Raw genomic sequence first — 24,124 nt, 5'->3', positions numbered from 1 at the left:
ATCACATTGGAGCAACAGGTAAACACTGGGATCACACAAAGTAAATTGGAAAGTACAGTCATCCTAGTTTTATCAGGAGGTTTCTTGTAGAGCAAGTGAAATTATCAGCATATATGTATGCTTAGAGTCAGATGAGAGGTCTGAAAGAGAAGGATGAAGAAAAAGAATGGAAAGAATTGAAGAAAGAAAAAAGTGTGGAAAACAGTTGGGACAGTCAACATGGAAATAGCAAGAGGTCTATTCTGGAAGATGAAGACTATATCTAGAGAACATACAATCCCAAAGTCTATTTCTAGCTGTAGATACATAAAATTGTCATCATTAGACTCTCAGGTACCACCGCTCTTGTGTGCAAAGGCAGGTAGTGGGTCTAAGAGACAGCCTAGAATGTGCGGAGCCTGGGCTTGAGGCAAGAGCATGCCGATGCACTCCGTAAACACTGAGAAAAAGGAGGTATGGGGCTCCTGCCACATAAGGCTTAGGGGCAGGGCTGAATAAGGTCCTTAGGGATGCTGCAAGCTCTCAACGCATAGAGCCCATTCCTGGAATCTTCAGACAAGCTAGGAGCCACCTGTGGATAGGGGAAGGGCTGCAGCTGCAGATTCTGGAGTCTGCATGAACACAAATGGGAACATGCCAGCATTAGCTCCATGTTAATCCCAGTCTTTCAAAATCACAAACCACAGTGAAGTGTGTTCTAAGTAGATTCCGACCTCCATTTTCTATAACCTCTTTAGTGCTCTGTGGTAAGTGAAGCCAAATTCTCTGGTCTTTTTGGGACTGAAAGAGTTTATCTCAATTCTGAAGTGGTTGGCATGAAGCACCTAGTTAGTAGGAATCTGATGACAGTAGGAATCTGATGATTTAGAAAATCCCTAATGTAGTAAACCTGTCAGCAATTAGTTGAAAGCATACCCTAATCATATTTGGTAGCATATAAAAATATAAATGAGCAAATTTAAATTGGTGCTATCAGTAATAATCTCTAGTTTCTAAAAATAACTTGGGAGTAGACCAAGCAAACATTAGCTGTCTTCTAATGAAACTGCCTCAGGAAGTGGACCCAAACTTTTGGCAAAGCACTAAAGCTTCCCGGAATGACCTTAGAATCCCTTATTTGTTCTCCCTGCTTTTCAGGAAAAATTCTTACATTTTCTCATAACATGAGCCACCAAGTGGGGTATTCTTAGTACTATAAAACTTTCACAAGGTCTGAAAGTTCTACTAAAGATTTGCATCATATTCCTTTGTGTGCCAACAGATACAAATGCCAGAAGACAAGGTATATTAAGCAAAAAACAACAACAACAACAAAAAGCACCCACCCCTGGAGCAGTACAAGGACTCATAGTCACTTCCGGAGTGTCCATTTCTCTCAGTTAATACATGCACAAACTTCGACAAATCAGCTACACAATATATTAGGATGTTAACTAAAAACATCCAAATTCTGTTGCTTAGTAACTGCTGTCAAAAGATCTAATTTCCAGCTCTGCTCTTTGTATGGACTAAACCATGAAAAGAGGAGGATTAGGCACCATGATTCTGTTCTGTGCAGACTACAATTTGCAGTGGGATTTACAGGAGGATAGTCAAAGAAGATTATTTCTTTCTTGCAAAGCTAGTGGAAAGGAAAATTTCTTCCATTAATTTTCAGTCCTTTAAAAACAAGACTATCTTATGTTTTTAATGGGTAGTTTTATAAATCTAAATCACTTATATTTTTACTTAATTTTGTTCAAACAACTTAGTGACATCAGATTGTTCTCTTTTATCTTGGTACTGATTGTGTACTTGGAAAGTATCAAGATTAGTTAAAAAATAATTAGTTAAAATAAAATTCTGTTCTTTTGTTCACTTAATGCTACTAAAAGAACTAGAGAAACAGATTTTTTTAAAGTGCAGATGCAAAAATGGTTAAAGGAAATAAAATTTTTAAATAGAATAAAGGAAACAAACATAAAATGGGGGAGAAGAGGAAGATCTGTGAATACCGAAAATATCTTAATGGAACATATGGCACCGCCCCCCACAGAATGTGAGAATACTACCTCATGCAGGCTTTGGCAATGTTGGGGAGTTTATCTATAGAGAAAGAATTTGGTAAGCAAATTAAGAGAAGTACAAGGTAAATTTTTAATTAATTGAGAGTAAACTACCTCGTGTATTTTAGCACCATCCATATGTGAACAAGCAGCAGTGACTTAATTAGAATTAAATCTTAGAGTTTCATTAAAGCAAACTAATGGCCCTCTCTACTGACAAATATTCTTACCTCTTGGTTTAAGTAATGACATATGAAAATATTCTATGAATTAACTAATCAGATCACCTCTTTTTCAATAAAAATTAATGTGTTATAATATTTCTGAGTTTCAGAAACTATTGCCATTGGAAAACATTTTGGAAAATATGTAAAATTAAGTATTTAGTCATTAAAATATAGCTGAAGAAATAATTAAATGCCAATCTTTTACCTATCAAACTGGCAAAAAATATTTTAATAACATCAACTATGAGGTAAAGCCCAAGGACACTGACAATCTCATATGATGGGGTTGCCAGTGTAAATTGGTACAACTGTCTGAAGAGGTGGGCTTTACACATCACTAGTATTTTTATGTAAGAGTTTTGGTAGCAATATTTATTTTAAAAATCTTTAAAATATTAATATCTTTATCTTAGCAATCTTAAGTCTGAGAATTTACCCTAAGGAAATAACCAGAAATGTATGTGCAATAATAATGATAAGAAAATATAACCACTGTACTTTATTAACACATATTATATTCCAAGACATTGTGTAATACTTTATATAAATGACCATTTCATTTAATTCTTATAATAAGCCTATGAGGCAGCTATTAAAAATATTTTCATTTTATAGATAAGAAAACAGGAGCTTATAGGTTATGTGACTATGAGAACTGATAAGTGTGGTGGAGCTGGGATTTCAAATTCCAATCTGTTTAAAAGTTAAGCCCAAATTCTCTGTCAGTAAAACATGTTAGTCTAAGAAAAATCTAGTAAGAAAATGGGGGTGGTAATTTCCTTAGTTTGGTAGTTCTACATAGTATAATTTATAATTGTGTAACCACCTAAATGTTCAACAAAAAGGGAAAGTTTAACTGGATATCATACAGCTGTTAGTTTAACATAATATTAAGATACATTTACTGATATTGAAAAGAGGTTGTAATATATTAAGTGAAAAAAGCAGGTTTAAAACAGTATGTCCAAATGTGATCCCCCATACATTATGTGTGTGCATGTGTGTCTGAGTAGAGAAGAAACCAAAGGACAAATATAGAGTCTTTTTTCTTTTCTTCTATGTTCTTTTCTGCATTTTCTAAATTATTTTTTAATTAGGAAAGGCTACATTTTTGGGGGAGTGGGGAAGGGAATCATTTAAAAGGAAAGAAATGCCTATATAAAGAATTCATACAACTCAAAACCAAAAAAAACAAACAATCCAATTAAAAAATGTACAGAAGACCTGAACATTTTTCCAAAGAATATATACAGATGGCCAACAGGCGCATGAAAAGATGCTCCACATCACTAATCATCAGGGAAATGCAAAGCAAAACCACAATGAGTTATCACCTCACACCAGTCAGAATGGCCACTATCCAAAAGACAAGAAATAACAAGTGCTGGTAAAGCTTTGGAGAAAAAGAAACCCTCCTACACTGTTGATGGTAACATTTTAACAAAATGTTAAAAATAGAAATACCAATATATAATTGAGCAATTCTACTCAGTATTTACTCAAAATAAAAATGAAACCACTAACTGGAAAAGATAAATGCATCTGTATGTTCATTGCAGCATTATTTACAATAGCCAAGATATGGAAGCAGCCAAAGTGCCTAATGATAGATGAATGGATAAGGATGTGGTATGTATACAATGGAATATTACTCAGCTATAGAAGAATGAAATCTTGCCATTTGCAACAAAATGGGTGGACCTAGAGGGTATTGTGCTAAGTGAAATAAGTAAGACAGAGAAAGACAAGTACCATATGATTTGACTTATATGTAGAATCTAAAAAACAAAAGTACAAACAAAATAAAATGGAAACAGACTCATAGATACAGAGAATAAACTGATGGTTGCCAGAGAGGAAGGGGGTGAGGAGGGGAACAGCTGAAATAGGTGAAAGGGGATTAAGAGGTACAAACTTCCAGTTATAGAATAAATTAATCACAGGGATGTAAAGTACAACATAGGGAACGTACTCAATTAAATTGCAATAACTTGGTTTGGTGAGATGATAACTATACTTATCATGGTGAGCATTCTGTAATGCATATAAATGTCAAATCACTATGTTGTACACCTGAAACTAACATAATATTGTATATCAAGTATACTTCAATTTTAAAGGAAGGAAGAAATGTCCTCTGCAGAATGATAATAAGTTATAAATTATCTGTGCTCTAAAAAAAAAAAAAATGGTATCCTCACACTTAAAATGAGGAGAAGACAACATTGGTGGGAGGTAGAACTAGAACTACTAAGGAATGGCATTTATATTTCATTTGCAAAAGCAACCTGGAAGACTTAGCACCTTTAGACTGGTTTGAGCCCTCAGGCTTTTGTCAACCTATCATTAGGCAACAATGTGAAAACTATTTGCAGGCAAAGATTTTGCAATATTCCTAATATATTTCTAAGATACCTATGCTTCATTCTTTTCTCTGTTGTATACTTTAGTTACAGGGAATAATATTTTTCCCTAAGGAAAACCAAAAGTCTCATCTGAATTTATTATACTGCTGATGCTGGCATAATTTTTGTAACTTTAAGGATGCATGGATGATACAGTGAATCATGAATCAAAACAATTTTGAATAAGCTTGTATACACACTTATTTTTATATTCCTTCTACTCATCTAAAACTCTACCTTGAAAGGCTTCAGCAATTTAAAGATTAATCCTAAGTTATTAAGCCATTAATTTAACCATTTAAGCCTCTAAAGTCACTACACACTACCTTCCCCCCTCAAGTCAATTTGCAAGAGATTAAAATAATAAAAAAGATAATATCTTACACTTACAAAGTAGCTTTGATCTGCAGGAGCCTAAAGTACTTTTTAAAAACTTTATAGAAAAAGCAGGACCATCCACCCACATCTCAGAGTACATCTGAGGTAGAAGCTGGCAGCTGGTGAAAAGCAATGGAGTAATTTACCATCTGCCCAGGAGGCGATGGCTTTTGAGCAAGTACAAGGAATAGATGAAGCTAGGGAAACAAATAGAATAAGCTGTTCCATTAAGTGTTATATTCAATGGCCACAGACTCCAAGGGCTATTACTTATATTTTCACCAGAAGAAGTCATATAAGCGTTCCCTTTAGAGGGGAAAAAACAAAAACAATCTGAGAAAAGCAACCCCAACCTACAATACATGGTCCTGGTGATTCTGCCCAGATTTTCCTGGGAAGAACAGACACTAGTAGTTGAACCTCAGACACAGAATAAACTATGACATTTAAGTTCTTTTTGTGTCTGGTAACATTTCCCTCTCTTCCATACTCAATTGCAAAGGTCTTTATACACAGTATTTCTCTTGACATTTCAGTCTAGAGGACTGGGGATCCTGCTCCAACCTCTGCCTCCTCCATCCATTTCAAGCACCCTACAGTTTTCTGCCACCTGCAGACAAGAGACTAACTTCTCAAGCTTATATTTTTTTTGGAGTCTGCTTCTTTTCAAATATATTTTTCCTCTTCAGTCTCTTCCCTAAAGAAAAACTGACTGAAGTAATTCTACCCTACATCTTTATAAAGCAAGTAAAAGAACACCTGAGCTATCTTTACTCCAATTCTCAAGACTCTTTTTCCCGGATTCTGATTTTCTCACATCTCTAACTTACAGTCAGTTCTTATTTACAAAAGATCAAGCAGGAAAAAAAGGATATAAGTAAAAAGAAATACTTCAGGTGAATATAAAAAATAATTTCTGCACTGGGAGTACACAAAATCAGAATATCAATGGAAACAATCGCAAGTGAGAGGAAATAGCCATTAAGTCTTCATTATTGATTTTTGTTGTTGTTTTTGTTTTTTAAAAAGCAGCCACCAAATGTCTTAGATACTTTTCATGGCACTTGCTTGAATGTAGAGCCATGGCCAGATGATCTAGAGTAGTTTCAGCTCTGGGATTCTATTCTGTTGTTCTAATGTTCACTGATGGTTCAAAGCAGCCATATTAAGAAGGTGACACGTTGCATTTGGAGACAGGAAGAAGGATGAGGATGGCACTAAATTGCCAAGCAGACTCTGACTATTACTTAATACACCACCATCCTTTGTATGAGTTTTGAGAAATCTATCTGATGATAAACCTCTGTTCTTTCCAAAACTATACAGTCAACTTAAGTGACCCCAAGCAGTTTATTCATTTAAATAAATAAAAAAAAATATTCTAAATGAATTTACTCCACTCTACTCTTTCACTCAATTGATACAAACTAAAGAAATGAAAATTAATTGTAGTAAGTATTAAACAAAACATAATTTAACTTTGTGATACATTTTTATTAGAGTAATAAAAGTGTATCACAAAGTTAAATATATCTAAAACATCATTGTTCCCTCCCAAATTCTGCTGATAATTTAGTTCCACTTAAGAACATAGTCGCTATGGCTTTTACATATATACATGTACAAAGATAGATATATATGTACTTGTGTACACACACACACACACACACAGACATACACATCTCGGATAGGAAATTAAAATGAAAGTAAAAATCTTGATACCTTCTTCATGGCCTGACACTTGGCTGTCTCAGAAAAGCCAATCATCTTATCAGGAGAACAGATCTTGATGAAGGGGAAGTTGGATTCCTCTGCAATCTTTGCAGCTAAAGCAGTCTTCCCACTATGAGGAGGGCCTGCATAAAGATATGAGCTAGTCAGGGGAAAAAAGCCAACCTAAGCAAAGGGGAATAAAACAAGTTTAAACTTTTATCCACAATGTACTGAGGTCTCAACTAGTTGCTCATTAACATTTTCTGACACAATTTCAGGGCAGACGTGTTTTCTCTTATTTATTAGCAACTAAACTTTATGAACTGATTAGCATTTCTCAAAGGTATGATGAAACACATTCCTTCTTTCTTTCTCACACAGCCTATTCTTGCAAACTTTTTGCTAAATATATAAAATGCAAGGGTTTTGTTTCCAAAAAAAAAAAAGAATGTATTCAAGTGCATATCAGTATTTACGCTATTAGTTCTTTCAAATCTATTGACTAACACAAAAATACAATCTTCTTAGGAAATGAAATTACGGGCAGGGAAAAGTTGCCTTAATAGGAGCAAATGTGACTTAAAAAGCTAGAATTCTAAAGACTTAGGCCTTCTCATAAAGGCAACCAAATCTACAAACTTACATGTATTTAGACATCTTCTCCCGTCTATATAACAGAGATGTGTCCCTCTTCACTCCATAAACCAACCAATCCTTCCTTCCCATCTTCTCAGGAACCTGACATTATTGACTGCACCCTCTTCCCTATATGTTCTATTTCTTCCTCTTCCGTGAAGCCTTTCCAACAGCATTTAAACATGCTCTAGTCTACCTGATAGTTTAATAAACAAAACAAAAACTCTTTCTGGATTTCAAGCCCCTTAACACTACTTTTTCTTCTCCTTTCAAAATGGGACTTCCCTAAATAATTACCTATGCTTGTTGCTTTCATTCTTCACCTTGCATCTGTCCTCTAACAAACCCAATGGCATCCATTCCCATTACATGGGACAGGCTCCCATCAAGGTCATCAATGACCTCCATACCACCACATCCAACAGACACTGTCTGTTGGCCCCTTAGGAATATTTGGTAACAACTGATGTGTCCCTCTTCTTTGTTTAAACATTTTTCTTGGCTTCTGTGATAGCACATTCTCTTTTCCTCCTCTTACCTCTCCAGTTACTCTTGCTCAGCCTCATTAGTCAATTCTTCCTGCTCTCCTTAGTCCTCTAGATTTCCTTTTCTTCTCAACCTATATCCTTTCTGTATGTGATCTCACCCACTCCATAGATTCAACAACAGCCTATATACTGATAACTCATGATGTGTATTACCAGCCAGACCTCCCTTCTGAGCAACAAACCCACATATCCAGGGATACTCAGCATTCCCAACTCAGTTATCCTAAAGGAACCTCAAACTCAACACGTCCAAAACTGAACTCATGATCTTTCTTCCTGAGGTCTGCTCCTCCACCAGGGTTCCCAATTTTAGTAAATAGCACTATTTACCAGGCCATATATACTAGAAACCTGGGGATCATGTTTGATACCTCTCTCCATATTCTATCTAGTTACTTAATATTTCTAAGTTTCAGCTTCCCCATCAACAAAATAGGGATAACAGCAGCATCCACCCTTATAGGATTGAAGTGGGTAAAAGGAAATAATAGGTGTAAAGTGCTGGTAAAGTGACTGGAAGTAGTAAGAATTCAAAATTATGTTACCTTAATTGTGATTAATGATTATTCAGTTGTAATAATAATAAAGCCTCTTCTATTCTTCTATTCTACCTCCAAAATATTTCTCAATTAGTCTATGCACCTCTATCTCTACTACTATTTTGTTACTTCAGGCCACAATCAGTTCTCATCAAGACTAGCGCACCTGCTTCTAACCATTGGTCTTTCCTATACCTTTTTTTGCCAATCCATTTTCTACCAGAAAGTAGTATGTTCTGAAAATACAAATCTGATCATGTCACTGCCTAAAACCCTACATAGGCTTCCCATTGCTCTCAGATAGACTCTAAATCTTTAACATGGTCTAGGCTTTACATGAACTGACTCCTGTCTACTTCAGTCTCATGTCTAACCAGTCTCTCTTCAGTTTCCATCTCCTTCCTGTACAGGACTTTTTCACATGCTGGATGCTTTACCTAGAACATGTCCATCTACTTTGGCCAGCTTCTTCTCATCCTTCAGGTCTTGGCTTGTTTCTCTTGAAGAACCCTTACCCCCAGACCTTTTGAAGTAGTTCGATTTCCGTCACATGGACTCACTGAACTTTTCTGTTGTACTAATCATAAGCATAAATAAGTAACTGGTGAATAGATTGTCCTTCCATTTTTGTCTACTTGGGAAAATCCTAACTGATTCTTCTTCAAAGTCTACATTAAATACTACCTCTAGCTTTCCTGGACTACCCTCAGGTAAAATGATCCGTGTTCACACACACCTTTACACATATGCATTATATTTAGGAATTTGTTGATGCATCTTTTTTTATGACCAGACTGAATTCTGTGAATGTCTTTGTATACTCAACAACTAGTTCAATGCCTAAAACATTGTAGGTACTCAGTGAAAATTTAGTACTATGTACTATTATATAGTCTATTAAGTAACATAGACACTTAGATACAATTCTGTTAAGAAAATTAGCTGCATTCTATCCCAAGAGAAGTTGTATACAATATTGGTATACAGACAGGATTACTATTTTCAGATCATGGGCAGGTTTAGAGCTGAAAATAATTCATCTTTCTGGAATGTGCTAAATGGTTTTGTAAAAACACTTTTTAAAAAAAAATCTCAGTGCCATCTCATCATTCCTTCTCACCTTCCAAAAGGACGCTAACCAATGGTGTGCGGTCACTGTTTTTAGTCTGCTGAACCAGCAGCTCCCCATCTTCTAGAACTCGAGTAACTGGATCACCCCATTTGATGATACCATTCATAATGTAACTTGCATAATCCTCTTGATTTGTGCCAAAAGCCTATGGAGGAAATGGATAGTTAAAAGCATTTTGAGCATTAGTATTAAAAACTAAAATATTTAAAAGCATAAAAGGTAATAATCCCCATTCCCCACTCACTAAAAGTATTGAGCAATACCCCATATTAATGTAAAAAGCCTGGAAAGCAAAAAAAAAACTGTTTCATAATTTCTCATTTAACAGTGGGGGTGGAGGGAGCTGTTTTGAGTGACTTAATGGAATAAAACTGTATTCTAGGCTCAGATTCTATCAGAGCCCAAGTCCTCATAGTCCCTGAGAGAAGGTATATTCCAATGTCCTTGCTTCTGTAAGGAGTACAGGGGCTGTACCCTTCTGTTAAGAACAAAGAGAAAAGGAGATTATGGATTTAGAAATTAGAAACTGTTGGCTCAGCAGACAAAGATACTCTCCTAACACTGGCTATAGGCATCATGGATTAAAGTGGGAAATGAAATGGTAAAGAGAAGATGGTATCAGCTTGGTGGGAGGGGATATAAATTACATGGCACCAAGGTAAACATATATGTGTAAATTTAAGATTTAAAATGAGGTAGAAATGAGCAGCTGTAATGAAAAATTGAAGGGTTAGAAAAGGAAATAAAAACAATTACTATATATAATAATTTTATCTGTGCTCACTACATATTGGAGCTTAAATCACATCCTCTTCATTTTCAGCTTCTAATTTCAATTGTTAACTCCTACCAAACCAGCTGCCAAAACCAGTCAATAATTTTGGTACTTAAGTTACTTAAGTGAATTGCATTTTCATATGGTTAGCAGGAGAATTAAAGAGTAGGAAAACATAACCCAGTGTCATGTTAAGGTCATAGATATTGAGAATTTCAACTTTTAAAACTTATCACATCCCTCAAAAAGTCCATTTTTCATTACTTGTATGTATGGAATAATTTAAACAGTCCCTTAGAACTTGTACCTCACAGAGAGTTGTTCTTTGTAATACTGTCTCTAAACAATATATAGCAGTTTCATTACGCTATTACTTTGCCATGGAATCATTTTTTCAGACCACTCTTTGCCCCTGAACGCACTATCCTGAGTACAGAGGGAAGTCCTCATCGCCTGTCTGGATGTGGTAAATTCAGTGGCCCTGTAAAAAGTTATAAAGGAAGAGCTTAGTAAGTACTGACTGAAAGGCTGTTGTAGGAAATATATCGAGTGGCTGGCTTTAACTATTCTAAGTATACACTCCAAGCAGCTTTAAGATACCTGAACCAGGAAACAGTGACCTTCCCAGGCTACACAATATGTATGAGTCTTCCTTGCTTATCCTGTCACTTCATTTTTTTGTTTTATCCTCCAGACTCTTATAATAAATAAATGTAAGTTACTACTTACTTAGGTTATTTATCTTAGTTTTCCCTTCTTCATAGCCAAATTATTTGTCATTAAAAAAATCTTGGGATAGATCAGTTAAGCTGGGCTCTAATATTTTTGGTAAATATCATAAATGACAACAGCAAAAGCTAAAACCATTTCTATTGCTCCGTAATTGTGAAAGTCTTATTTTATATTTAAAAGTCACAATAGTCATAAAAATGTAGGCAGGGCTAAAACAAACTGATTTTCTTTAAAGGAGATATAACATAGGACTCCAAAGAATGGTTAACTTAAACATCAGTGGTTGTTTTATAGGAAAATGGATTAATGGCATCATAGTGTATTCTAAAGTTCCAATTGCAACTGTTGAGTTTTGAGTACATTTAAAGAAAATTGACACCTTTTTTTAAAGGGCACCTAGGAAGATTAATAGTGTCAGAGACTATAGCAGTTAGAGGAACTAGAGGCATTGACAAGAAAAAAGGATGCCTTGAGGAGGTTGGGAAAGGTAGAGAGAGAGAGGAAGATATCAGAGTTAATTTTAAATATCATAATAACTGACATATGGAGGATAGACTGAATTCAGGTTTCCATAGTAGCTTCACACTGCGTAAGAATCAAAGAGAAAACTAATTCTAGCTCAGTATAAAGTAAAAACTCATAATTAGAAAGTCTCAAAATTGACTGTCTGCCTTATAAGACGGTGAGCTTCCCATCAGAAATATTCATTAAGTATTGGTAAGTTAACCAGCCATCAGATTTAATGTATACATGTTTCTCTTATGGATACTTCCAGTACTGAGATTTTCTAATTTTTAAAAAATTACATATGATAAATCCATAAGTGCTTCCATAATACCGAGTAAAATGGCACTTATTTTTCTCCTGAATTATTATTAATTTTGGCTTATATATCACTGAATATTCATACTCACTGGTTTGATATCATTCTCCAAAGAAGCAAGGAAGTCTCCCCTTGTCACCTGTAGGCTCTCTGCTTTCTCCATGTCCACTTCTACTTTAGTACTGGCCTAGTCAGAAATGAAAACAAATGTAAGGACTTGTAAGATTTAAGAATATTTCCAGCCTAAGATATACTACCTAAGGATTTTAAAAGCATATTTTCACAGACAAAAAACACCTTTCTTAAATCCACAAACATATATACCCTTTGCCTGAGCAATTCCAGTTCTAGGAATTCATCCCAAAAAATATATTAACAAATGAGTGCTAAGTTATATGTACCAGGATATCTACTAAAGTAATTTGTAATAGCGGAAGACTGGAAGCAAATTAGAAGTCCACCAAAAGGGTACCAGTTGAGTAAGTTGTGTCACATCTGTACCAAAGAACACTGGACATTTCAAATACATTTCAAGAAGGAGAAAACATATACAGAGGGTCTCTAAGAACAGTGGTTACTGTCCTTGGCAGCATTTCAGAATAACCCCTGGAGCCTTTAAAGATACATGGACACCCAGCCCCACCTGCTTAAGGATTTTGATTTAATAGGTTAAGCAGAGGGTCCAGGCATTTATATTTTTATAAAGTGCCAGAGGTGAGATTCTGATGCTCAACTTGGTTTGTGAACCATTGTTCTAGGAGACCAAGGACCTACATACAACTTTAGTTTGTACTCATACTTTGTGCTTGAGAATCTAGGTGAGCCAGCTCCAAATATTCTGCTTACTGCACCTGGAGCTAACACAGAACAGACATCTGGAGAAGCATCAAGGCCTTTATCAGCACTTGGAGCTGCCTGGACGTGATGAGTGATTGATATACCAACACATTTTTTTAATGTGACTGGGCTCACTCCCAATAGCACAAGGCAAGTGAGTCTAACTTTTTAAATGGTACTACGGATTTTTAAAAAGTTATCTTCAAAAAAATCTGACTGTAAAACAAAAGTATGTTGAGCAATATCAACCTTCCATTGATTATAATAAAATATGAGTCATGTTCTTTTAGGAACAGACAGCTGGGACAAAATGACAGACATTTTTTAAAAGTCGGTCTTCTGGAATAAAAAGAGAACTGTATCAGAAAACTGAATCAAGATGGTAAACAGAACACATTTATGTCCCTTCCTGTGCCAAGCCCATGAAATGACAGAAAGTAAGAGAGAAAGGTTAAAAGGCATGGAAAAGATATCTAGAAATTTTAACATGGATCTAAGAGGAGTCTCAGAAGGAGAAAAAATAATGATAGAGAAAAAACAATAAAAGAAAAAAATAAATATTTCATAGCTGAAGAAAAATGTGTCTTTGTAGTTCAAAGGGTTTAATGAGTGTTGATCAGGATAAATGAAAAGAAACCTACACCTATCTAGACACACTGTTGTGAACTACAAGCACCAAAGGTGAAAAGCAAGTCCTAGAACTTTTTGAGAGACAAAAACAGGTTACCTGCAAGGGAATCATAATAAAACTGGCATGAAACCTCTCACTGGCAACACTATGTCTTCAAAAATACATCTGGCTATCTACCCTGGCTAGCAAAGGATTCTCATATGTACATATAGAGGCACAGGGATAGCATTATACGCATTTTCAAAAAAGTCCTATATACCTACTGTTTGAGGTACTGGAGACATAGCAGTATATAAAACAGACAAGGTCCCTGCCCTCATGAATCTTACATTTTAAATTATGTTGTAATATTCTAGAATACTGTGAATTTGTCCAAAATAATGAAGATGTACATATATATACTGACAGGATAATCTATCCAAGATGTATTATCAAGTGAAAAATATAAATTGCAGTACAATTCTATTAATATTTGCTTTTTAAAAAAAGCAAAAAAAGCATACATGTATATAAATGTAAATGTAAAGGAAACAAGACTACAAAGATATAATCCAAATGCTGGCTACCTCTGCAGAGGGAAAGAGAAGGGGTGTTAGAGACGGCCTTTCTCAATATTCCCTACGTATGTTGGCATCCTTGAGTCTTCTACAAAGATAAGGTATTCATGTACGACTTCTAGATTTTTAAAAAGAAAGTAACAAGTGACATTTAAATAGACAAATATTCTACTTAAATAAAGAGAATTAATTAGCATTTAAATTAATAGGGTTTTCATTGGCACATATTAGGCACTCAATAAATATTAATCATATATTTGACATTTCTCAGTTAAAGAAAAGAGAAATGGTGAACAGTAAACAAGCTTATCTATGAAAGAATTATGGTGCTCAGGTAATAATATATAAATCTCTATAGTGCTTTATAGTTTATAAAATATTTTTATATACATTATCTCATTTTATCATATCCATTAGCTCATTTTATCCTTATGCAAGCCTAAATTAAGGGCAAGTGTAATTTAATTAAGCATAGATATAGGATTTCCTTCCTAAGTAATCTTTTATAAAGGTTTTAAACTCAGATTAAAACTTTTTGACACATCTAAAGAGGCTCTACAAAATGTAAGCTCTCAGGTAACAGTGAAGAAGTGAGCTCTGACAGAATCATATTAAAATCCCAATGAAGCTACCAGCCTCATTTCAAATGACTTCCTCTTTTACTATAATGTTTTATATTTTTATTTCCTCTTACAGTGAAACATAATTCAAACGATCTATCATATAACATATGAAGGGAAAATGCTATCTTTCAGCATTTGCCAAAAAATGTAATAGATTCCAGGACTGAAACAGGTGTAAAATTTGTCTTTCTACTATTTAGAAAGGACTCACCCAATGAATTAAAAGTGAATTAAGATGGCTGGCAGAGTTACTTTTGAATGTTTTTAGGTACTCCAGGAATTTTAGAAGTTACCTAAATTGTAAACAATCAATATTCCAAATGTAAATTATTCTTACCTATTCAGTAAAATAAGTTTTCTAAGGACTTTTCTTAGCTAACTTTCACTATTTTATCAAAACTAGTAAAATCTTATTTTTAAAAATTTGATAAATCTGAAATTTTACTCATTCAGAAAACCTCTCACCTGTCTGAATTAGTGTGATTTTTTTCCTGTATTTTATTTATAACAGCTAATCAATACAGAAGAGGCAGCATCTTTCAGTTTATATCTGCAGAAACTAATAAACTTGTATTTCAACACCAGCAAATATCAAGTGGTCACCCTTAAGTTTCATAACCTTTTAAATCTGACCTTTCAAAGTTTTTATCATTCCTCTTAAATTAAGGGTAGAATGACCCTAATTTATCAAAAGTTTACAGAAAATAAATAATTTTTATCAAAATTCCTCAAACATAAATCACATCTTTGATTCAGTTGTAAAGTGTGTATGTATGTGTGTGTGCCCTCTATTTCCTCACTATAGAGTACAGCAGAAGAAACTGGGTTATGAATCTTCTCTACTGAAGGAGAAATTCTTTCAAGATAAAAACAACCAAATACCACATAAATTTTAGTTGACCACAAACATGGATTCAAGTACAAATGACATGAACCTCAGCTGTTTATGAGTGGATTCTCCACTTGTTTCTGAAAAAAACACTTTAACAAGGAAGACTTGTTTAACTTAGTCCATCTGACTTTAAGCCTAAATCTTTTGAAATGGAGCAAAATAACACTAATAATGGATTTTTTATAACACAAAGAAAGAACATCAGAACAAACAGTTGAATGTTGCGGATGTTCTGAAGTTCTATACCAACTTTAGATCATAAATTTCAAGTTACTTATTCATCAGTCACTATTAGTAAAGCTATGAATATCTACAGCTATGAGAATATACTAAAACTGTATGCCTTCTGTTTAGCTGAGGAGGATTCTTGTTTGGAAATAAATGTTAAGTTCTTCAAAGTGCCAACATAGTCTCTTGTATTAGACATTCCATAGATACTGTAAAAAATAAAAAAGCTGTTTGGTATAAAAGGTAATGATTAGAAGATCAAAAGATTATACATTACCTAAAGTTTAAAAGTAACCACATGAGAAAACTGAAAGAAAGAATGCCAACTATTCGCACTATTTCTTACTTGCAAATCTGAAGGATAATATATTCTGTACAGTGGTAACTAACATTTTAGCTGTACAATTAAAAAAAAACTGTAACTGCAAATAATCAACAAAAATCAGAAACTCAGATATTAAAAAAGATATATATAGTATTCTCTCTCATCAGCCAGTAACAAAAATGGAAATAACTAATATTTATATTGATTTCATTTGTACCAAAACCTGAGATAGGTATTTTCCCTTGACAGAAACAAAAAAGTGTAAGAATTGTAATGCACAACAACGACTATGAAATTTATGAGCTTTCCACCATTTCTCATTGTCTCCTGTGTAGATAAAGCACATACAGATGAAGTAGAAGAAAGCATGTTTCTTACTAAGAAAATGGCTTAGAGTGACATTTTGGGGTAGGATTATTGTGGTAAAAATGACAAATGACTAAATAGAAAACCAGTTGCCAATGTGTATGAAAAATCTGATAACTAGTAAACTAGTTATTGTGGGTTGTATCAAGAAGCACGGATGTGGTGTGAGATGAAACATCATACGGTGGGGAACAATTTTCACATCATTTTCACAATTTTTCCTGAAGTCCTGATCACTCCTTATGAAGACATTTCTTATAGCAAGAAAGGATGAATCAAGGAATGAACCCATTATACTACATTCCCACACTATCCAGACCTCTGGCATTCTTGAGGTAGAACAAAGTCACCTCCATTATGTACAAAAGTATGACTTATTGATAGAGCTTGATTCAGAATGTACATGTAAGTTTACTAATTTTAAAAATATTTACTAAATGCCTGCCATGTTCTCAAATATATAAACCTACTGGGGGTACTATGGGAGATTCAGACTGAATAAGAGATGGGCTTAAAGTCTAGAACAGGGGCTGATAAGCATTTTCTGTAAAGAACCAGACAGTAAATATCTTAGGCTTTGTGGGCCATGCAATCCCTGTTGCAAATACTCAACTATGCTGTTGTGGCATGAAAGCAGCCATAGATAATACATAAATGAATGGGTATGGTTGTGTTCTGAAAAAAACTTTATTTATAAAAACTGGTGGTTACCTGGATATGGCTCATGGGCCATAGTTTGCTGACCCTTGGTTTAGAACCATTAAAGGATGTGCCCAAATAACTAGAACTTACTCAGCCTAATTGTTCAGGTTTTTATTATTTCTTCCAAGAATTGTTATAAAAGTTCCCCTCATCTTGTGTTGCCAACTCCACTCCCCTAATACTTCACTCGACACAGCTGCCAGAGTGAGCTTATGTTTTAACACTATGCCACTACTATTCTTAAAATTCTTCAATAGCTTGCACTACTGATAGAAAAAAAGTCCCTACTCCTTAGCACAGTATAAAAGGCTCTTTGTGCTTCATCTCCTGCTTTAGTCTCCTGACTTATTCCCCACAATGTCTCTCTCTCTCTCCTCCCCTACTTTTCATGCTGAAGCAATACTAGATAATACACCATGCTATTTTGTGTCTCTGTTCCTTTCTGTATGTTGTTCCTTCTACCTAAAATGCCCTACCCCATGAAGAGACACATCCACCCAGAAATTCCTCTGTGAAGCATCCCTCACCCCACAAGTTGACCACACTTGACATCATTTCATTTTCTTACCTTGCATGTACTTTCTATTACTGCATCTGGAGGATTAAACTGTGAGCTGCTCAATGGTAGGCAGTTTACTTCTTTTCAGTTGTATCATTAACTCTGAGCACAAGGTCTGGCATATAGTAGGTGAGGAATAAATCTATTTTGAACCAAACTCAACTGAAGGTATCATAAATGATACATTACTATATCAAGAAGGAAGCTAATAAATCATTGTTGAAAGGAAGAATCAGAAAAGGTTGAAGAAAGTGGTGACATATGAACCAGGTACTGAAAAGATAAAACGTAGAAGGTAAAGACTCTTAATGAGGCAAAAAAAAAAGTAGAGAAGTGAAAAAATGAATTAATGTCTGATGACCTGTGATTATTTCCGTTTGGCTAAAGTGTATGGAGAATAATTGGGAACACATCTGGGAGGGCCAGTTTAGGGTCAGATCTAGAGGAGCTAAAAGACCAGGCTAAGAAGTCTATGCTTCATTCTGAATGTTTCTGAGAGGCAGAATGATATAAAACAAGAAGATTAATCAAACATTAAGTGTGCAGAAACTGAAATACACTGCCAAGATAGAAATGACTAAATTTGAAAAGGAATTTAATATAGGACACAGGAGAGTGGCAGGAATCAAAGATAATCTTGAAGTTTTAAGACTGAGAAATTGGGATAAACAGAGAAACAGAAACAGGAAGGAAAGTAGTTTAAAAAAATGACAGGATAATTTAGTTTTGGAATATTAAATTTGGGGCCTGATAAATGATCCAGATGGAAGTATTTAGTATAAATCTGAAAGTGACTAAAAGATACTTTCCAAAGATGAGACATAAATCTGGGAGGACCTACCTACAGATAATAACTAAAACCTGAAGAGAAGGGATGGTAAAGGACCAAGAGTACTTCATTTACCAAACTTTATCAAAATAAAAGTATCCTGATATATATTCTACCATAGTATCAATAACATTATTGTACTAATTTGCAAATATGTCCATTTGCCTGACTCTAAATTCTTTGAAGAGATCATGCTTTATTATCTTTGTATCTCCAACTTACTTTTTCAAAAATAGCAGGTATTCAGTATATTTGCTGAATTACTGCCATAGTTCTAGCATGTAGAAAATCTTACTAACAACTCTACACAGCACAAAGATTAAAAAATAAATTCTTCAAAATCTTCATCTTCACATTTGTGTCAAATGGTGGCAACCTAAGACAGAGGGGTTAATGGTAACCATGGAACAGATGCTACCATTATCTTTCTTTTTGCTACTCTTAAGATTCAGCAGTTGACAATTCCTATTTCTTTTACCATGTTTCTTCCATGTCAAAAGTCATCATTATAGTAGCCTGTGATAAGCTTGAAAGGAAAGAGAAAGAATAGTGACATGGTATTGACAGGATGGCAGACTCCTAATCTGTTAGTTGATTTTACTGACCTTTATGTGTCTGTTCATAGCAGTGGATTGTGCTGCTCGCACAAGACCCTCTAGTTCAGCACCGCTGAAATTCTTGGTCTCTACAGCCAGTTCTTTAATGTCTACATCAGCAGAGAGTAACTGATGTCCTCTCATTCTTGCTGTGTGTATGTGAAGGATTTGTAGTCGACCCTTCTCATCTGGTAAGCCTGATAAAATTGAAAATAAAACACATTTTTTCTTATAGGTACTCAAGCATATAAACATTTGCTTCTCATCATGTACAACTTCTCTAACAAACTTTTAACTTTTCTGACTTTGCTCCTGTTAATGAACTCTACCCACTCTCCCGGTCAGTGACAGTGCTCACCGATCTCCATTTTAACTTCCAGTCTTCCAGGTCGAAGGAGAGCCTCATCTATCAGATCTGGTCTGTTGGTCATTCCTGAGCACAGATGTTAAAAATGAAACAACATTCAAATTATCAGAGTTCAAAAATAAGATGAAATGTCCCTTAAGTATATGTAAGAAAGATAATTTCCCTGACAAACTAAGAGGACACATTATAAAAGTCAAATAGAAAACCAAAGTAGATATCATTTTCTAATAATAATAAATAAGAAAAATAACATTTGTTCTTGAACTGGTCTATTGAAAATACCTGAAGACTTTGCTTTAGTAAATGAAATATAAATATAATGAAAACCTCAAATATTTAAAAAGAAAACTTAAGGCTCAGGGAGGGTAAGTATCCTACCAAAGGGAGACAGGGGCAATGTGAACATGATCTGCCTGACCCTCAAGTCTCTTCCTGTTTTTGTAGGCCAATGTTTTTCAACCTTCATAAATAGTAGGGGTTTCTCCCCCCTGCCCCCCAAAGTCGTCTTAAGAATAACCTCAGTACATAAAACAATTAAAAGAAGAAGTTATGATAGGGATGCATGACTGGAAGCTCGCTCCCCGGCCCTCACAGAACCTAAAGCACCTCTAAGGACTGTTGGAGGTGTGCAAGACCCAGTTTGAAGGCCACTGCATTACACTGTGTTTCCCTTCTCATGTGTGAGCATGAAGTGTAAACCCATGAGTCACTAAAACCCATCTTTTATTTGTCCTATTAAACCAGACATTAAAATACTCAAATTCTTCAATACCACTTGATTCGAATCTGCAAACATTGGCAAAACGGTATAATTACAACACTACACAGATCTTAATTCAGAACCTGTGTCTAATGTTTTTGAAATCATAGTATTTTTTTTTTAAGCAAACATACCAATGACTAAGATGTTGTTCAGTTGCTCTACCCCATCAATTTTGGAGAGCAATTGGTTGACGACAGTGTCATGAACTCCTGTGCTACCAGCCATGCTCCCTCTCTGCTTGCAGATGGCATCAATTTCATCAAAAATGATGATGTGCAAACCACTGTTAGCACCAAGCTAGTAAGGAAGAAGTTACAGAATATTAAAGGTCGTAATTTGAATGTATTAACCAAACTAATCAGAAAAGCAGAACAATTGTTTCGAGATTGGCTTCATTTCATTTTGACTAATAAATACAGCAAGTATAATCATGGTTGCTGCCCTCCAAAAGGTGTTGGAACTGCATCTTCAGAATTCTGCAAACTGAAAACGCATTCCAGAACCTCATATTTAATAGGTTCATTTAATAAAACAAAAATATACATTATATACTTATAGAAGTGAGTAGTTTGTCAAATAACTGGCATTTGTCTAATTATTGACGAGGCTGGCACTTTCTAAATCGTATTTTTTTTTTACCATTGATAATTTCTCTCATATTATTTGTTCATATCCTCTGCACATTTTCTATTAGGATTTAAGTTTTCCTTATTGATTTATTTTTTAAATTCTTTATATAATAATAATATTATTATATTTGTTATAAATAGTTTATCCCAGTTTGCCATTCACCTTTTTATTTATGGTATTTTTGACAAATGGAAGGGTTTTTAAAAATTTGATTTTACTGTTCAAATAGCCAACATAATTGTTATTTTTATGTTTTCCACTTTTATCCTTAAAATCCACCCCCTTACAGAGAGATGTTCACCTACATTTTCTCCTCTTTTAAATTTTTACTTTATATATAATTCTTTAATCTATCTGGAGTTTTATTTTTATATATGGTACAAGAGAAGAATCCAAGTAATTCCTCTTCAAATAATTAACTAACCGATCCAATACTGATAAATAATCCCTTCTTCGTTGATTGAAATGCCGTTTCTGTCGGGCTTCATATGTCTATGCATGGTAGATTGCTACTGGTCTGTGCCACTAGAGTACCGGGTTGGGCAAGCCCTTTCCCTGCACATACTACTCTTCTTTTTCCTAAGTGTCTTAGACACGTTCAACTGTATTTACTTCCAGATAAACATGAAAATCATTCTACCAGGTAAAACAACCTCTACCAATTAAATACAAAAAAGAAAAGAAAAAAATGAACACAAAATCCAGTTTTGATTGAAATTAGATTAAATCTCTAAACTAGTTTAGCAAATACTAAAATCATTATAGCATATGCAGTTCTTAAGAAGAATGATATATCTCTATTATTCAAGTCACTTATATTTTCCAACAAAGTATAGTTTTTGTCATATAAATTCTTCCATAAAGATTTCTATTTGCCTTTTTTTGGTTGTGACTGTACATGAGTTTTTTCCTTTATATTTCAGAAATAGTACATAAGTATGAAGAAACTATATTAATTTTCATATATTTATTTTATATCTGGACACATTATTTTCTTATTTATAATGCCTAAGTTTTTAAAATTGATTCTCTTGAATTCTAGACAGACAATCATACCATCTACAAATACCATTTTGTGTTCTCCTTACTAATGGGTATACTTCTTTTTGGGTATGAGAAATTGTCCCTGAGCAAAGATATATAGGAGAAGGAAAGGGCCTAACATATAAGAATTCAGAAGCACACAGGGCCACCTGAACAAAAGGCTCAGAGGCAATCTAGGCCTTATAGAAGGGAGAATAAAATTTACCCCATATGAGAGGAAGTTACTATAGTACAGGGACTAAAATCCAGAAGCAGGCCTTTCTATTGAAACAGGAAGATCACTAAAGGATATGCAAAAGCAGAATGTTCTTTGCATAAAATGATCTTAATCTTGACTTTAGCATGAAAAAGACAGTTACTGACAGTTACAAGGTCAGTGAGAAACAATGGTACATAAATGAGGTAAACAGAATCTGTAAGACAATTTTGCAGATGGAATGGTGATGACTAAAAAGCAAGTCCTAGGTTTGGTTACTGTCTGCATGAGAAAGGGGGAAGCAATAGCAAAGATAAGAAATAACCTGGCAGTTATGATAAAGCTGCAGAAGGGAAAGGTGAAGGGAAGTTTTTAAAAGTTTCTACCATGGTATTATTAAAGTGTTAATAGGACATCTAATTAGTAATGTCCTTAATAGAATAAGATACACACACCTGCACAAAAGAGGATAAAAAGATTTGTAAGTCATCTACAAACAATAGAGTCTAGGAGTAAACTAGATTCTGTAAGAAGATGAATTGTACAATTAAGCTGGAGGGATATAAAAGCAAGAGATTCTGGGCTACAATACCAGAAGATGCATAAAATAAACACAACGTGAAGAAAAGGGGAATCAAGAAAACACGACAAAACTTAAAGATGTAATGTTGCATCAGAAGTAGGAAAAAAAACAGTTCCAAAAATGACCTGAAGAAAATTAGACTGGGTCTAAAATAAACCTGAATATATATAGTGTTGTTTTTTAGTCAAAAAGAGATAAAACACTGTTATATCCAGCAATTTCACTCCTTGTTCATAACTGGCCCAACTCTGCTCATAATTGGCCCAAACTGGGAATAGATAAACTGTAGTACATCTATACCATGGATGGATAAACTGAAGTACATCTATACCACGGAACACTAAACAATAAAAAGGGATGTTTGACACATGTAACAGCTTGGATGAATCTCAAAGGCAATATGCCAAATGAAAGAAGCCAGTCTCAAAAGGTCACATATTACGATCCCATATATATGACATTCTCAAAACCATAGGGATGGAAAACAGATCAGTAGCTACCAGGAGTTATTTGCAAAGTGGCCAGAAATGGACAGCATGAGGGAATCTTGAGGGGTTATGTAAATGTTCTGTATCTAGATTTTGGTGGTAGTTACATGAAACTACATGTGCTAAAATTCATAAAACTGTATACCAGAAAACTCAATTTTACCTCATAATAATAAACAAAAAAGTTAATTTATAATACTTAAATTTTATTATTCAAATTTGGAGTATTGTTTATTCTTTAATGCAATCCCATGCAAGATGACAGTCACATGCTCATCAAAGTTTCCAAAATTTAACTAGGTTTTTTTTCTGAACATTACCTACAACTTTTTCTCCTTCCACAAATGTTTTAAAAACTAAAGTCAAATCTGAAAAAAAATGAATTTCTCAGTTTCATCATATTTACTGAACATAGGTCTGATAATAAATGATAGCTTTCTACTTAAAAAAAGTTCAACACCATAAACTATTCATCTTTCCATCTATAGAAAAGACAGAATGAAGAATTGGAACTACAACCTTAGTTTTGCCAACACTTCTACATATTAAGGGATTAATTCTTGCCATTTTCGGTGCAAAATAAGGACACACCTTTTTGTGACTGAAAAACTGTAAGATTCTACATTGTTTTCATATTTTTATTCAAAGTTGTCTGCAAATACAGCATGGAACAAAAGCTGGTATTATGTATGAATTTTGCTGTCAGTGTACTTTATATTGACACTGGAATCATGATTTCCTTCTCAGTCCAACGTCAAAAATCATTTCTGTGGAAGGGAAGCAAGCAACAACGAGAACACTGTGTTTGATTAAATAATCACAGGAGCAATCTGTCCTAAACATAATTCAGTACAATTCTGACCTTTTCAGAACCTTACTAATGTTGTGGCCTGTCAGCAGGTCCCTTCCCTAAGCAGTCAGTACAATAACATTAATTTTTACAGATGTGTTACTT

General features: G+C 34.4%; 1 protein-coding gene across 4 annotated transcripts in view; it reads right to left on the bottom strand.

The window, feature by feature from the left end:
- Positions 1–24,124, bottom strand: part of NSF (N-ethylmaleimide sensitive factor, vesicle fusing ATPase) — a 152,609-nt gene that overhangs the window by 30,737 nt on the left and 97,748 nt on the right. For all 4 annotated transcript variants that reach the window (XM_036997147.2, XM_036997145.2, XM_017647523.3 and 1 more), the window contains 6 exons: positions 20,360–20,525; positions 19,457–19,531; positions 19,108–19,295; positions 12,045–12,140; positions 9,612–9,768; positions 6,778–6,911 (listed from right to left, as the gene is read on the bottom strand). In XM_036997147.2, the coding sequence (XP_036853042.1) occupies positions 6,778–6,911; positions 9,612–9,768; positions 12,045–12,140; positions 19,108–19,295; positions 19,457–19,531; positions 20,360–20,525 (816 nt within the window). The remainder of the gene's footprint in view (positions 1–6,777; positions 6,912–9,611; positions 9,769–12,044; positions 12,141–19,107; positions 19,296–19,456; positions 19,532–20,359; positions 20,526–24,124) is intronic.

This window comes from Manis javanica, chromosome 4, assembly GCF_040802235.1.
Source record: "Manis javanica isolate MJ-LG chromosome 4, MJ_LKY, whole genome shotgun sequence".
Classification (NCBI taxonomy): Eukaryota; Metazoa; Chordata; class Mammalia; order Pholidota; family Manidae; genus Manis; species Manis javanica.
Note: the sequence above shows the minus strand (reverse complement) of the source record. Positions and strands in the feature narration are given on the sequence as shown.